Below are 15,567 nucleotides of genomic sequence, written 5' to 3' on the forward strand. Positions count from 1 at the left end.
AAAATACCGAATTTCGGGAGATACCGTTATATGGGGGCTATATGAAAACGTGGACCTGCAAAGACAATTTTCTGTCTCAGGCTGTAGTATCCATTTCGAACTTCAAATGCTAAAATTTGAAACAATTCCAGTAAATAATGTCGATAAAATAATCAAAATACCGAATATAGGGAGGTACCGTTATATGGGGGCTATATGAAAACGTGGACCTACATGGCCCATTAACGAACTTAACCTGCCTACTGGGAAGATAAACATGTGTGCAAAATTTTAGCCTTCTATCTCAATTCGTTCGAAGGATAGCGTGATTACAACAGACAGACGGACGGACAGACATCGCTAAATCGACTTAGAATTTTACGCTGGTCAAGAAAATATATATTTTGTTTGGTCTGACATGAGTATTTCGAGGAGCTACAAACGGAATGACAAAATTAATATAGCCTCCATAGTATGGTGGAAGTCGAAGTCGGTTTAAAATTTAATGCTGGTCGAAATTTTCTAATACACGTATTGTGAGACTTAATTTTATAGTTTTCAAAGCGCCTTACTTAAAAAATTTAAAAAACATGAAGAGTTTTTACAAGATATGCCAAATTGTGCAATTGGATGACCCGATTTAAGTTCGAATTCATTGTAGTCGGTCTTAACATATTTGATTATTATATAGCAACTTTAATTTGAGATTTAAGTAACTTATAATTTTATAGCGACATTCTGATTTATATACTTCAACTCACCTCTTTCAACTTCAGCATTTATGTTGATGGTACGTAATCTTAGTTCTTCATTCTCATAGACCATGCCACGTGATGACTTTCGATCCAATCTGAAACAATAAAAAAAACATAAAAAAAATCCATTATAGTATTTATATATAATTTAATAACATGTATAAAAAAATATAATATTAAATTATGTTTATTTGCCTTCTCCATTTACACGGGTTCCAAGGTCTGCCATACGACAACATATTTTTTTATTAATTAATTAATACAACAATAAAAAAAATATTCTTCAAAATTATAACAAAATCGTAAATAAAATTGAAAAAAAAATCTTTTGCTTCCTTCTTAGTGGCAGGAGTGTTGTAAATAAACTAATTTGCCAACTTACTGATCGATGTACAAAAAAGTGTTTTCTTTGGTTTCATACTAAACGGAACGTCACTGGCCTGAGTGTAGCTATTTTGTTATGTTTTATTTTATTTTTTTCTTGCTTTGCTCTTTTAACAATTCCAATAAATTAAAGGTTGTGAATTTCCGTCTCGTCTTCGTCGTCAATTTTTTAATGCTTTAAATGAAAATTAGTTTATTTTTTTTTTTTGTTTAAACATTTCATTTCTTTTCCTCTGACACACCGACATCGAAAGCCCGGGTGTTTTTTGTTTTTTTTAATAAGGCAATGCTAGAGTTGTTTTTTGTTTACAAAAAAACATCCCAGAAGAAAAAAAAATAAAAATTAATTTCCGACCAAATCCATTTTAAAATATGTATGTATATATTCAGAAAATGTCGAAATGCCATGACAGAGGTGTAGACGAAATTTACGTTTTTTATTGGATTTTAAACTAGCATTTGAAATTTGTTTTTGTAAAATACAAATATTGTTTTGGTTCACTACTTAATAAGAACGTGTCATAAATTTTGTGTTGGAAACACAAAACTAAAGTTGACAACACCGCTAGTGTATGAATGGTTGGTTATACACTTATGAATTAAAATTCCGAAATGACAGCCGCCTTTTATTGCATGGAATGGAAAATTTATTTTTTCAGGTGTCAAATGTCAGCTTTTTTTTGGAACTCATAAATTAGGATTAGAAAATAATATCAGCTGTTTACTCTTTTTAAATGTTTTATTTATTCGACTCTATTTATAAAAAGGTCATGTACCCTTGCCTAATTGATAAAGCTTCATACATTTTTGATACATGCAGAGATATAAATGTTTGGCAACAAAGACTCATAAAAATGTATTTTTTTAGGAATTTTGGTTAGGAAAACGATCCATTGGAAATTATTAATATTTTTTCAATGATCATTTTTTTCCAATCGGCATTAATATCACATTGTACCAAATTCATTTGGACCAAATTAGAAAGTATCAGACGGTGTTCCGATAGACATATATCCTCTGAGTTTAATGACTAGACTATGTAGACCCCTTTTTGAGGGGACGTACAAAAATATTGCGTCTATGTAATGTATCAAATATTAGAAGTGTAAGCAAATATGAGGAATATCTTAGCTTTTTCTGAAACCTATGATTACACTATGCGACAAAATGCAATTATATTCAATAATTTCTGGAGCAATAATAAAATGACATACGTTTATCCGCGTTTTAAAAATTTATATTACAAAGTAGCGTAAATAGAGGGGGCAGGTTCCTCAACATTCAATTTTTTTTTCAATTCTTGGATTAGGATTTCGTTAATTTTAGGTATATACTGCCATATTGCTGACAAAATACGATGACTACTTTGGTTGGAAATTTTAATCTTCAAGTGTGTCAACACAAGGGTACTTTTCATTCCTTTTTCAAAATAAGTAAAAAAATCCTTTTAAACGGGATTGTAGGAACCAAAATAATATACAGATTTATTGGTCATCAAAATGTACCATAGGTCCTAGAATAAATCAAAAGTTTAAATCTGAAACAAAAACGGGAACCTCTACAAACAATTTTATATTTCAAGGATTGTCATCTACCAAATCTTCTTAAATACCAAAATTTGAAACAATTTCTTGGATTAATGTGACTTGGATATCAAAATACCCCATATCGGTGGGTATCATTATATATGCGCTATACGTACTCGAGGGCTCTACGAAGACGTGGAGCTGCACAGACAATCTCCTGTCATAGGCTGTAGCAGCAATTACGAACTTCAAATACCATATTTGAAACAACTCCGGTGAATAATGTCACTAAAATGATCACACTACCGAATATCGGGAGGTACCGTTATATGGTTGCTATAGGAGACGTGGACCTGCACAGACAATCTCCTGTCATAGGCTGTAGCATTCATTCATTCATTAAAATCATCAAAATACCGAATATCGGAAGGTATCTTCATATATGGGGGCTATACAAAAACGGGAACCTACATGGCCCAATTTCAATACCAAAAGTCTGGCAGACATAACATACATTTGAGTAAAATTGTATCAATCTACTTCAATTCGTTCGGAAGCTAGAGTGATTTCCACAGATGGACGGATATAGAATTTTCTGCTGATCAAGAATATATACTATTACAAAAACCGAAATAAGCATCCGGTTTTATTCATATTTCACACATTCCATTATTTCAACTACCATATGATCTGCTGTGAAGATGGTATATATCGGTCCACTCTTTCTGATTCCTCCCCCACAAAGGGTCAAAATTTTGAATATCCATAAAGCTCATAAAAAGCGAAATCAATATCCGATTCCATCTCAATATTACCAACAACACAAGATTTTTTATAAAGCTGGTAGAGATCGGACATTATCTTCTGGTAACTCCCCCACAACGGTTCAGAATTTTAAATAATTGTAACTATCATAAAATGTGAAATAAGCATCCGTCTCTCTTAAAATTTCATACATCCCAATATTTTTATAAACACAAGATCTGGTGAGAGGATGACAGATGTCGGCCTCCCCCACAAACGATCACAATTTTAAATACTTAAATCTCTCATAAATTGCGAAAAAAGTCAGCGATTCCATTCAAACCTGGTATATCTTAATATTTCCCTCAATAAGAGATATGGTTTGGATGAATTTTTCTGCCCAATCCCTCTGATACCTTCTCCCCCCCACAAAAAGATAAAAGTTTGGTTTAAAATTATTCGCATAAAATTGAAAATAAATATTCGATTTTCTTTACATTTTGCAGGTTTCAATATAGGGTTGCCCATATTCGACGGACCCATCTGGCAACGCCATAACTTTTGACATAGATGTCACATCGCTTAATGACATACTGCGTTTGAAGCGTCAGTCCAAGCTGATTTTTACCATGAACCAATACACGGCACGCGAGCGCTCTGAAATAGTTGAAATTTACAAGAAGTCAATTGTCAAAACTAAACGTGCTTTTAAAGCATTAAAAAATGTGAGAAGTGCGCCTTCTAAGAACACCATTAAGCGTTTATGCGAAAAATTTTCGACTGGTAAGGCTCTTTCTAATCCGAAGAGGCCATATAAAAGTCGACATCGAACATCCCAAAAACGCCGTTCTCAGCAGTTGGACATGGCTCGGTCCACTTTACAACGGATTATTCGCATTGATTTGCATTTGTTCCCGTACAAAATTCAATTGACGCAAAGGATGTTGCCTGCGGACAAGCCTCGTCGATTGGAGTGGGCCCATAGAGTCATCGAAATGGCCGAAGATGACAAGCAATTTTGGAACAAAATTATCATGTCCGATGAAGCCCATTTCACATTGAATGGGACCGTAAATAAGAAAAATTGCGTTTTTACGCCACTGATAATCATAAGGAGATCCAAGAGGAGCCTCTTCATGACGAAAAAGTCACAGTTTGGTGCGGCGTTAGTGCGAAAACGGTCATTGGGCTGTTTTTCTTCCAAAATGAAAATGGCTATGCTGTTACCATCAATCAAGAGCGTTATCGCGACATGATGACCAATTTTGTGATGCCCATTATTCGTTGAAAGCGTATGAGGCAGTTCTGGTTTCAACAAGACGGCGCTCAACCGCATACAAGTCGCATAACAATTGATTTTCTGAAGAATTTGTTTCCGGGCCGTTTGATGTCGAAAAGTGGTGATTTGGACTGGCCACCGCGTTCGTCCGATTTGACACCGCCTGACTTCTTCTTGTGGGGATATTTGAAGTCAAAGGTTTACTTTAACAAACCAAGGACCGTAGAAGAGCTCAAGGACAACATTCGTGAAGAAATAGCCGCTATTCCGGCCGAAATGTTGGCAAAAACGATGGAAAATGCAGCAAAAAGGGCACAATACGTCATCAACGCCAGAGGCGACCATTTGAGAGATATCATATTCAAAAATTGATGTAAACAAATCTATTTGGACATTGGATATGACAGCCGTAGAGTCTCCAGACAACTTTACAAAATATTAGAATAATGTATTTTCAAAATCTTAAAATCGTTGACCCGACAGTATCGCATATATTCATCTTCCCCCCTAAGTAACATGAAATTACACCCTTCACAATTAAAAAAAATATATCTCAATATCTTAAATCCGTTGCTATTTTTATTGTTTTCCTGTCGGAAAACAAATTGCCGCTGTAAAACAGCTAGGGTTAACGAAACAATTTGCTTAACACAGTTGGCGATTTTTAAAAATTATAATTAATTACACACCATGTAATTTATGGCATTAAATATATACATTTTGTAGAAATTTCGCCACAAAGCAGATATTAATAATTGGGCATTGGACCAGCCAGTCCGCTCCTCTCACAAACACACACCCATATACAGACATAATTACAAAGTCAATATCCCATGGGGCGTATAATTCATCACACAGAATAATTCTTCTGAAAATCCATACATCATCACAATGGACCAAATTATGATCGAATAATAATTGTTATTAAAATAATAAATATTACATATTAAGATTAATATCCTATATTAATAATATTGAACAAAAGATGTACGGGTTTTCCGCTAATGCAAACAAAAGGAACCCATTCGTCCGCAACAAAATGTTTTAGTGGCCGCAATAATAATAAAAAGCAACATAATTGATATTTAAAAAAATAAACAAAAAAAAAAAAACTAACATAATTATGGTCTATAATGAAAAATTAAACAACGTTTATTAAAACATTTTCCAGGTGTGAAGAAAAAGAAGCAACAAATTCCAGAAAAAGAAAACGAAAAATAATGAAATAGTGAAAAATTGAATGAAACACCGCCAGTCGTTTAATGACCAAACAATTTTCACATTGTATACATGTGTGGAATATATATACACATTGCGGTGCCTAAGACGTGTAGCGTATAGTGTTTATATGAGGGTTTGGTGTGAACACCCTCAGAGAAAAATGTTCGGTCAAATTGTAAAAATAAATTTGGAGCCAGATTTTTAGGAATCAATTTTGAAGGCGATGGCACAAGACTAGAATGGTTAAAATATTTGGTCAGACTTTCCCATGCATTCATTGATATACGGATATTATATTAAATATTGGTTTATCCGGTACTCTTTCTATTGACCCAATTTGGCTTATCCACCCTATTTATATTTCCACAATATATATATATCAATAGCCCATTCACCAGAATATCTCTTTGACTGAAAGTGGGCTCTATAATTAGCGGAAAAAAATATCAGAACCGAAGATTTTTTAAATCGTAAACTTTCAAGATATTGCTGAAAATGCAGTGTGAGATAATCATCACCTTTGACACGAATTATGGCCTTCAAACAGCCAATGAAACCGTCACACGCTTCCCGAATGTTCCTCTGCGGTATTTTAGCCCATTTCCGGCGAAGCGCTTGCTTGAGGTGATCAACACTTTGGTATTTTTTAGTGCCAACCTTGCTTTTCAAAATACTCGAAACGCAATAGACCAACGGATTGGTATACACAGATTTTGGTGGCAATTGTTCGCTGGAAATGAAGCGAGGAACCTCATTTTGTAATCATTATTGGATGGCACGTGCTGGTGCGATGGTGCTGAATCCTTTTAGAATATCCAAGGTCTGCGGCCAAAATGTTTGCCTGCCCAGTGCCTTAATACAACCTCCAGAATATTTTCGCGATAATAATCGGCATTTATTCGGATGCCTCGGTTGATTAATACGAACGGAGAGGAACCATCGGCTGTTATGGCTGCCCATACCATCAACATGCCGGCGCTTGAGTTCTGGTGGCCTTTGAGTTCTGGTGACCAACCGAAGGTGCACAATTTCAGCTGACCTCTTTGGCAAGTAAACACAATCATTTTTTTTTTGTTTACCATATGCTGGACAACGGATGTTTTCTCATCGGAGAAAACCAAATTCGGCAGTTCACCACTTTCGGCAAAGCGAAGCACCTCTTTAGATCTTCTGAGTCTATTTTCTTTCAGTTGCGGTGCAAGTTCTTGCACTTTTTGGAATTTCAATGGCTTTACCCCGAGCTCATTTTTATACCCTACACCACAAGGTGGTCAGGGTATTATGTCTTTGTGCATTTGTTTGTAACAGACAAAAGGAAACGAGATAGACCCATAGTTCCTTTTGATGATCTGCATAGAATCACATTCTGAGTCGATTTATGCATGTTCGTCCGATCGTCTGTCCATGTATTTTTGTAAAAAAAGTACAGTTCGCATTTATTGCCCTATCCAGATGAAATTTTGCACAAATCATTTGTTTGGCCCAAGGACGAACCCTATTGAAATTGGAGATAATCGGTAAAATTTTAGATATAGCTCCCATATATATCTTCGTCCGATTTGGCTTTTCTTGTGCACCAAACGTGTGATATCAGTCCGAATAGTATGGAATTTTGCACGTACGATCAGATTGGACCTGAAAATAAGTATGCCAAATCAGATATAGCTATAGCACCCATATATATTGTTCATCCGATTTGTTTATTTTTGTCCTCCGCAGCCGTAATATGCACTCCGTAACAACAATATTTGGGGAAATATATCAAATACAGCTCAGAAATACATTTGCTAAATTTTATCGAGATCGGTTCAGATTTGGATATAGCTCCCATATATATTTTTATCCGATTTAAAATTAATTGTGCACCAAATGGGCAATACAAGTCCGAATTTAAAAGATACAAATGCTTCGGCACATTTAGTCCTTTGAACTATAATTATAATCATGGCGTGTATGATTAAATTCTCCCATACAAACTTTTAATTGTTATGTGGAGCTCTACTAAATTAGCAAAGTGTTGTAGGTTATTCAAAAGTCGGCCCCGCCCGACTTTAGGCCTTTCTTTACTGGTTCAATATTTGCCGAATGGAATATTGCGATATCTTTAGCTCGCGACCCAATTTTCCGCCACTGCGACGCTGGTACGATCAAGTCGCTTCCTTACTTTTCGAACCATTTCTTCTGATGTTGCTGTTTTCTTCCGCCCATTTCTTTGACGTCGGCTACGCTACCAGTATCACGGTAACGAGCGATGGTACGAGACACAAAAGATTTATTCACATTTAAATGCTGGAGTGCTCTGACGGTAGCCACTTGTGGTTTTCCAGCCAAATATAAAGAAATCATACTATCACGCTTGAATTTCATCACGAATAATTTTTTTTCTGGTAAATTCTCACTAAAATGCTTTTGTCCGCTTGTAAACAATATTATGAACTGTCACGGGAATAACACAGTGGCTTAGAAATGACAGCAGTCTGAAGTTGTATATGGTGGCTATACCAAACCGTGGACCTATATAGCTCATTTTCAATACCAAAAGTCCTGCAGACCTAAAACACATCCTAGTACAATTTAGTGAACCTAATTAACTTCGTTCGAACAGGACACACGATATAGTCTTAGCTTAGTCGGTGGCAATATTTATATAGGTCGAAGTGAACTTGGAGAATATTGGCTCACTTCTTCTCTTATTGCCTCACAAAAAATTAATTTTGAACAACAACTCAAAATTTTAAATCAATTTTCAATTTTCTTCGAATTTTGTACAATCCAAAAAGGCAGCGTTAGATCTCTCACGGATATATGATTTATCGGTTTACTGTTAGTGGTACCTTTCCATGAAGGATAAAAATTCTAATAGTTTTAACTTTCATAAAATTCGAAATTTTTTCCAGGTCTAAAAAATTATAATAAAATATAAATGCTGCAGGAATATTTGGCTGATGCTGTCAAAACACCGGCTGCAATAATTATGGATTTACAGATTTGCTTAGGAATTTTTTTCAAGAAATTTCAAGGCAAAAATCTTTGATTTTTCAAATGTTTTCAAGACTTGTCAAAGCTATCGTCTTTGATTCATAATCAACATTTTTCTCCGAGAGTATTTTCATAATGATAATAAATATTTTTAATCGACATTCAGCGCAAGTGATCAGCATTCAACCGCACTCACACACACTAAAACAAACAAGCACCCCATCGAACTATGTGAGAAAACTATAATGTGTCGCATAAAATGCCCACCAATAAAATGTCATATTTCTCTAATAACCCTGAACACTATAAAACATATTAGAACGTACACATACACACACACTCTTTCACTCTTACGCTCAATATAGAGCGCCCGCTGTTGGCATTGCCGCTATTCTGGCTGGCAGATATCAAAGTTCCCAATGCTCAGTGTTTTGTTGTTTGTTTTGTTTATGATTTTAAATGCCAAAACTACAGCACGTACAGATATTTTTACGTGTATTTTTAAGCAATGTTTATTGATAAAATTCGTGACATTTTTTTAGCTTGCGCCGGAACATGTGCACAAACGTGGAAGCCGAAGCATCACACAATTCTCCAACATTTTCTTCAAGGATTTTCCCTGCCTTCAAGATTCTTTACGCTTCATTGCTCGCTAAATTCCAAAATGATAGCAAAGTCATTAGCAAGAAATGTGATATTTGTTAGCAGTGGCAAGGTTTCTTCTTCGTTACAGCTTCACGTTTTGTTATTATGTTATAAAAAAAAAAGAAGCAAAAACAAAATACAACAAAAAATAATACAAAAGTTCATGGCCTTTCGCATTGTTTAGTGTAAAAATATAGAACATCTGCTAAAACGTGATATATTTACATTTAAATTTAACACCAACAGCTAGAAGAAGTAGCCACAGATTTGTGTTGTTGTTGTTGTTTTTTCTTTTATTTTATTTCACGTAAATGATTAGTTTAACGGAAATGTTTCGCATAAATTAATGTGAAAACACCATGCCACAAGTTATTGATTGTTGTTTATTTAGCGGTGATGTTCGCAAGAAGAGAATGTTTTCAATGAAATTAGATTGAATTTTCGGGGAGAAAATTAATTTTATTTCCGAATAACTAGTAGTACCGCTGAGATGGAGATTATATGGCATAGGTCAATGCAAGTCGAAGATATTGCGCATTATGGAGTTGAAGGTCAATCCAATAAGAATTCAACAATCGAATTGAATTTTCCCATTTGGAAAAAGTAGTTATATCATTTTTTGATTATATTATTCAAAACTGTTTTTAATTGCGAGGTGTACTAATTAGGGTTTTAATGCCCCTTAAGGCTTCAGATTTAGTTAGAGTGAGCGAGAGTCATCTATGTGCATCAAAATACTATTATGAAACTTGGGTGAAGTTCGAAAATTAATATGCTGGTCATCTTATTCGGACCATGGCATTATATGAGACATACAATTTTTAATCTTATGTTCTATTTCTTTATAAAGATACAAAAGAAATCTCAAAAACAAAGAAGTGAAAAAACATTCAGTCGGGCCAAACTTTTAATACCCTTCACCTTTGGGTAAAGAAAACATTTTCATATACGAGTATTTGAATTCGAACTACAAATACCAGTAATTCCGTTTGGACAATGCTGTTAAACTTCTCAAAAAAATATGTGGGTGAGGCCGTTTTATGGGGGCCCTACCAAAACGGGAACCTCTATAGACAGTTTTATGCTCAAGAATTGACATCTACCAAATCTTCTTAAATACGAAATTTGAAGGAATTCCATGGGTAAATGTGACTAGGATTATAAAATACCGAATATCGGTGGATATCGTTTTATGTGCGCTATATGAAAACGTAGAGCTAAAAGTTCTGTCACCTGAGCTAAAACCCATTACGAACTAGAAATACCAATTTTTAGACAAATCCATGGGAAAATGTGGCAGAAATCATCAAAATACGGAATATCGGGAGGTACCGTTATATGGGGGTTATACAAAAACGTGGACCTATACACACAATTTTTCGCCACCGAAGCTAGAACCCATTATGACTTACAAATATACATTTTTAGACAAATCCATGAAAAAATGTGCCAAAAATCATCAAATCATGACAGCTACACCGAAAAGTGAGCCCATATATCTTATTTTCAATAGCAACCATCCAAGATACAATAAACATTGTTCTGCCAAATTTTAAAGCTCTACGTCAAATAATGTGGGATGTATCGTGATTTCAAAAGACGGATAAAAAGACGGGCAGACAGACTGACAGACCGACCGACAGGCAGATAGAAAGACATCGTTAAATCGACTTAGAATTTTATGTTTATCATGAATATATAACTTAATGGGGTCTACCACCGATATTTAGAGATGTTACAAACGGTATGATATTATACCCTAATATGCCCTCCTTTTCAAGTTGGAGGGTATAAAAACAATTCCAGGTAAGTTTTTTATTGAACAAAAATAAAAATTTAAACAAATAAAAAAGCCTTAAGTTCGGCCGGGCCGAACTTTGAATACCCTCCACCATTTGGAACGAATTTGGCAATTCTCAGAAACAATAGAATTCGTTAAAATCTTAGAAATACCGAATGTAGGTCAATACGACGACATGGACCTGCATAGGTAATTTTTTTCATAAGCCATTACAATATTCAAATGCGCAACTTAGAAAAAAAATCGGTGAATAATGTAGTTACAGTCATCAAATAATCCGATAATCGGTATATCGGGAGTTACCGTTATATGGGGGCTATACGAAGACGTGGACCTGCATAGACAATTTTTTGCCTTAGGCTGTAGTATTCATTACGAACTTTAACCACCAAATTTAAAACAATTCCGGTGAATAATATCGCTAAAATCATCAAAACACCGAATATAGGGAGGCACCGTTATATAGGGGCTATACGAAGACGTAGACCTGCATAGACCTACCTACTGGCAAAATATACATGTGTGCAAAATTTTAGCCTTCTATCTCATCTTTCATGAAAAAGTGATTACAACAGATAGATAGACAGACGGACATGGCTAAATCATCTTAGAATTTCACGCTGATCAAGAATATATATACTTTGTAGGGTCTGACATGAGTATTTCGAGGAGTTACAAACGGAATGACAAAATTAATATGCCCTCTATGGTATGGTGGAGGGTATAAAAATATGCGACGAGGTGTGTTTTTCTTGCGAATTCACGTCCGAATCGTCATAATCGTGCGGTAGCATCATAGGGAATATTAGCTTTGTCATTCCGTTTGTAATTCGTCGAAATATTCATGATTCTAAGACAATTTAGCTATAGCTATCTGTGTGTCTGTTGCAATTACGCTATGTTTCAAACGAATTGAACTAGAAGGCAAAAATTTTGCACAAATGTGTATTTTGCCAGTAGGCAGGGTAAGCTCATATAACGGTAACTACCTTTATTCAGTATTTTGATGGTTTTAGCGACATTATTCACCGGAATTGTTTCAAATTTCGTATTTGAAGATCTAAATGGGTATTGGACTGTAGCAAAAAACCACGTATGCAAGTCCTCGTCTTCGCATAGCCCCCGTAGAAAGCTTATCATTGAAACTTTATTTTTCGAAATGTATTGAAATTTTACATGTTCCTTCCATATGGCAAAGGCCGAACTTATCTGATATTTTACTAGTTTTTATTCCAAGTTGTTCAAAACCTATCCTGCACTTATGTTTGCATATTTAATATTAATTTTGGAATAAGTGTGTCAAGTGCATTAGCACTTGAAAAATTGTTGCTCTCTTCTCCTAGCCAAATACAATTTAATCTTGGCCAAAAATATTCTTTTAATTTTTATTTGCGGTTGCTGACCAATTGGACATTACCATTCAGCATGCCATACAATTTGTGTATAGAATATACACTGAATGTGTATGCAGATACTTAAAGATATTAGCCTAGTACAATTATACTTATGTTCTATTGGGGATACAAAATTAAGTTAGAAAATATCACTGCCGATAGATGTATACCCTCAGCAAATATACGATTATTTAAATATGTTTGGTCTTCTGGTCTGATTATTCACTTGTTGACTCTCTATGGAGTAGGTTCCGAAGGAATGGACCAATATTGTCCATTTCGTATAGGATCTAAATAAATATGGTTGAGAGAAATATTTAGATATAGCAAGTTGTAAAGAATCGCTGACTTATTTCAGAAGTTATGATAGATAAAAGTATTGAAAATTGTGACCCCTGTTGTGGGTGAGATACCAGAAGGGGTTCGCTTTTATAATTCATCTTCGCAACAGATCTTGTGTTTGCAAAAATTTTTGTGTGTGAAATTTGAAGAGAGTTGGATGCTTATTCAAAATCTTAAACCCTATATGGGTGTGGTACCAAAAGAAACGGTCCGATCCCTCCCATTTTATAACAGATCTTGTGTTGATGGAAATATTTAGATATACCAAGTCTGAATGCAATCGGATGTTAATTTCGCGTTTCATGAGCTTCATGGATATTCAAAATGTTGATCCTTTGTGACAGACCATGGGATAATGAAAATATTGTGATGTATGTAATTTGAAGAAAACCGGATGCTTATTTCGGATTTTATGATCGTTTTGGTTATTCCAAATTTCGACCTTTTGTGCGTGTTATATTTAGGTCGAAAATATACTAAGATTTTCAGGACATTTTGCATGGAGGTAGGGTTAGGATCAGAAGAAAGCGCTCTTGCCTATCATTTTGGATGGTGATCGGATAACATTTAGCTGGGGAAATGAACAACAATTTTATAAAAAAAAATACCATTAGGGTCACTATATTCGTGTATAGCCTGCACATATGGAGGTGGTTTCGGAAATGTGTACAATAAACATATGAATGTACTGAATACTTCTACATTTGGTATTGAGTAAAGCGATACAAATAAAATTCTGAAATTAGATTACTGATGATATATATGTTTGAGATTTGAGGGTGGTTTGGAAATGCGTTCTAAATTCATACGAAAAGTACAAAATGCTACCAACTTTGGTATTGGGCGAAGGAATAGAGCTGGAATAACGAAATTTGACAAAGATGTCACTAGATGGTGTCTGTGATTAAGATATGGAAGTGGTTTTAGAAAAGCGTACTATAATTGTACAAAAAGTACTAAGGTGTACTAGATTTGGTTATGATTGAAGGAATATGGCTGGAATTTTATATTGAGGTCTCTGTTGTTATATGGGATTGAGATATGGGGGTAGTTTTGGAAATGTGTACTATAATTGTTGTAAAGTACTAAATGGCACTTATTTTGGATCACTGTTGGTGTCTAGGATGGAGTGATGTAGATGTAGATACGCACTAAATGTTACCAAATTTGGTATTGATTGGGGGGATATAGCTGCGATCCCGAAAATTTATATTAAGGTTACTGTTGCTGTCTGAGGTTAAGTTATGGAGATTGTTTTGGAAATGCATTCTATATTTGGTCGAAAAGTACAAAAATTTGATATTGAGTAAAGGTACAGAGCTGGAGTCTCGAAATGTGATATTGAGGCCTATGTTGGTATCAGGGATTGAGATGTGGTTTGGCAAACACGAACTACTATTGTTCGAAATGGTATATATTTTGGATCACTGTTGTTGTTGTTGTATTTGGGTGAAGGGATGGAGCTGGAATTCTGAAATCCTGTTGGTGTCTGTGTTTGAGAGAAGAAGCTGGCTTTGGGCATGCGTACTGTAATTGTAATTAATGGTACTAAATTTGGTAATGGGGGAAATTACAGAGCTCAAATCCAAATATATCATATTAAAGTTACTGTTGGTTTCTAGGGTTTACATATGGGGACTTTGAAATAGTTCTGGATGTGAGCAATAGTAAACTTCAAAATTAATTGTTGGTGTAAAAGTTTAACATTTTCCTACTACTCTTTCCGAAAAAGGAACGAACTATATCCCCAGAGTATTAATCGCATTCAGAAAATAATTTTTCCTATGCAGAACAGTTAGTCAATGTCCATTTAGCTCCTAAATTAGACATAAAATTAGGTAGGTATTGGAACAAAGTATTTTCTAATTCCACTCATTATATCTATTGGTTTAGTAGGATTCTTTTGGTCCAATTAACATTTCTATATAAACTGAACTACATAGAGAGTTATTCTTTCTACTAACATTTTTCCGTCATTGAAGTTTTCCCCAATACGAGTAAAATATCCACAAACTTGACGAATTTTGGTTACCCATCTTAATGTGGCCACATTTGATTTGTTGATGATTTATTTTTGGCAGCCGAGATGGGCCATGTGTTAATACCCGGAGTAATTATAAATTATTTTCTTTTATATATATTTCCTCTTCAAATTTTTAAATGTTAGGTATAAAATATTCACCAAAAAAACAAAATTCATTCATTATAATTCCAAAATATAAATTGCCTTTTTGATCTATTCAAACGCTATTCACACAAATTACAATGGCTAAGTGATGAAATCATAATTCATGGCAAATAAATAATACACTTCAAATTTTTGTTAGGAAAAATGAGAAATTCATGGAGATAGAAGACATACTTGTTGGCTTTTTCGGAACGTTTACGATCGGAATTTCCATATTGTTGGCGGGTATGTTTTGAACTTTTCATTTAATAAATGCACTGAATGAATAAGGAGTTAACTAAAAACACAAAAAACAACAGCACAGGTCTCACTGGGAATACACAAAAAAAC

General features: G+C 34.6%; 1 protein-coding gene across 7 annotated transcripts in view; it reads right to left on the bottom strand.

Moving 5' to 3' along the window:
• The window catches only part of LOC101894590 (mucin-5AC), an 89,025-nt gene that overhangs the window by 18,902 nt on the left and 54,556 nt on the right, over positions 1 to 15,567 (bottom strand). For 4 of the 7 annotated variants that reach the window (XM_011293413.3, XM_020036096.2, XM_020036095.2 and 1 more), the window contains one exon: positions 741 to 829. In XM_011293413.3, the coding sequence (XP_011291715.1) occupies positions 741 to 829 (89 nt within the window). Of the gene's footprint in view, positions 1 to 740; positions 830 to 15,411; positions 15,548 to 15,567 lie in introns of all 7 variants that reach the window. The other 3 variants (XM_020036093.2, XM_059118335.1, XM_059118336.1) reach the window with 1 other exon arrangement.

Source organism: Musca domestica, unplaced genomic scaffold (genome assembly GCF_030504385.1).
Source record: "Musca domestica strain aabys unplaced genomic scaffold, Musca_domestica.polishedcontigs.V.1.1 12, whole genome shotgun sequence".
In the NCBI taxonomy this organism is placed as follows: domain Eukaryota; kingdom Metazoa; phylum Arthropoda; class Insecta; order Diptera; family Muscidae; genus Musca; species Musca domestica.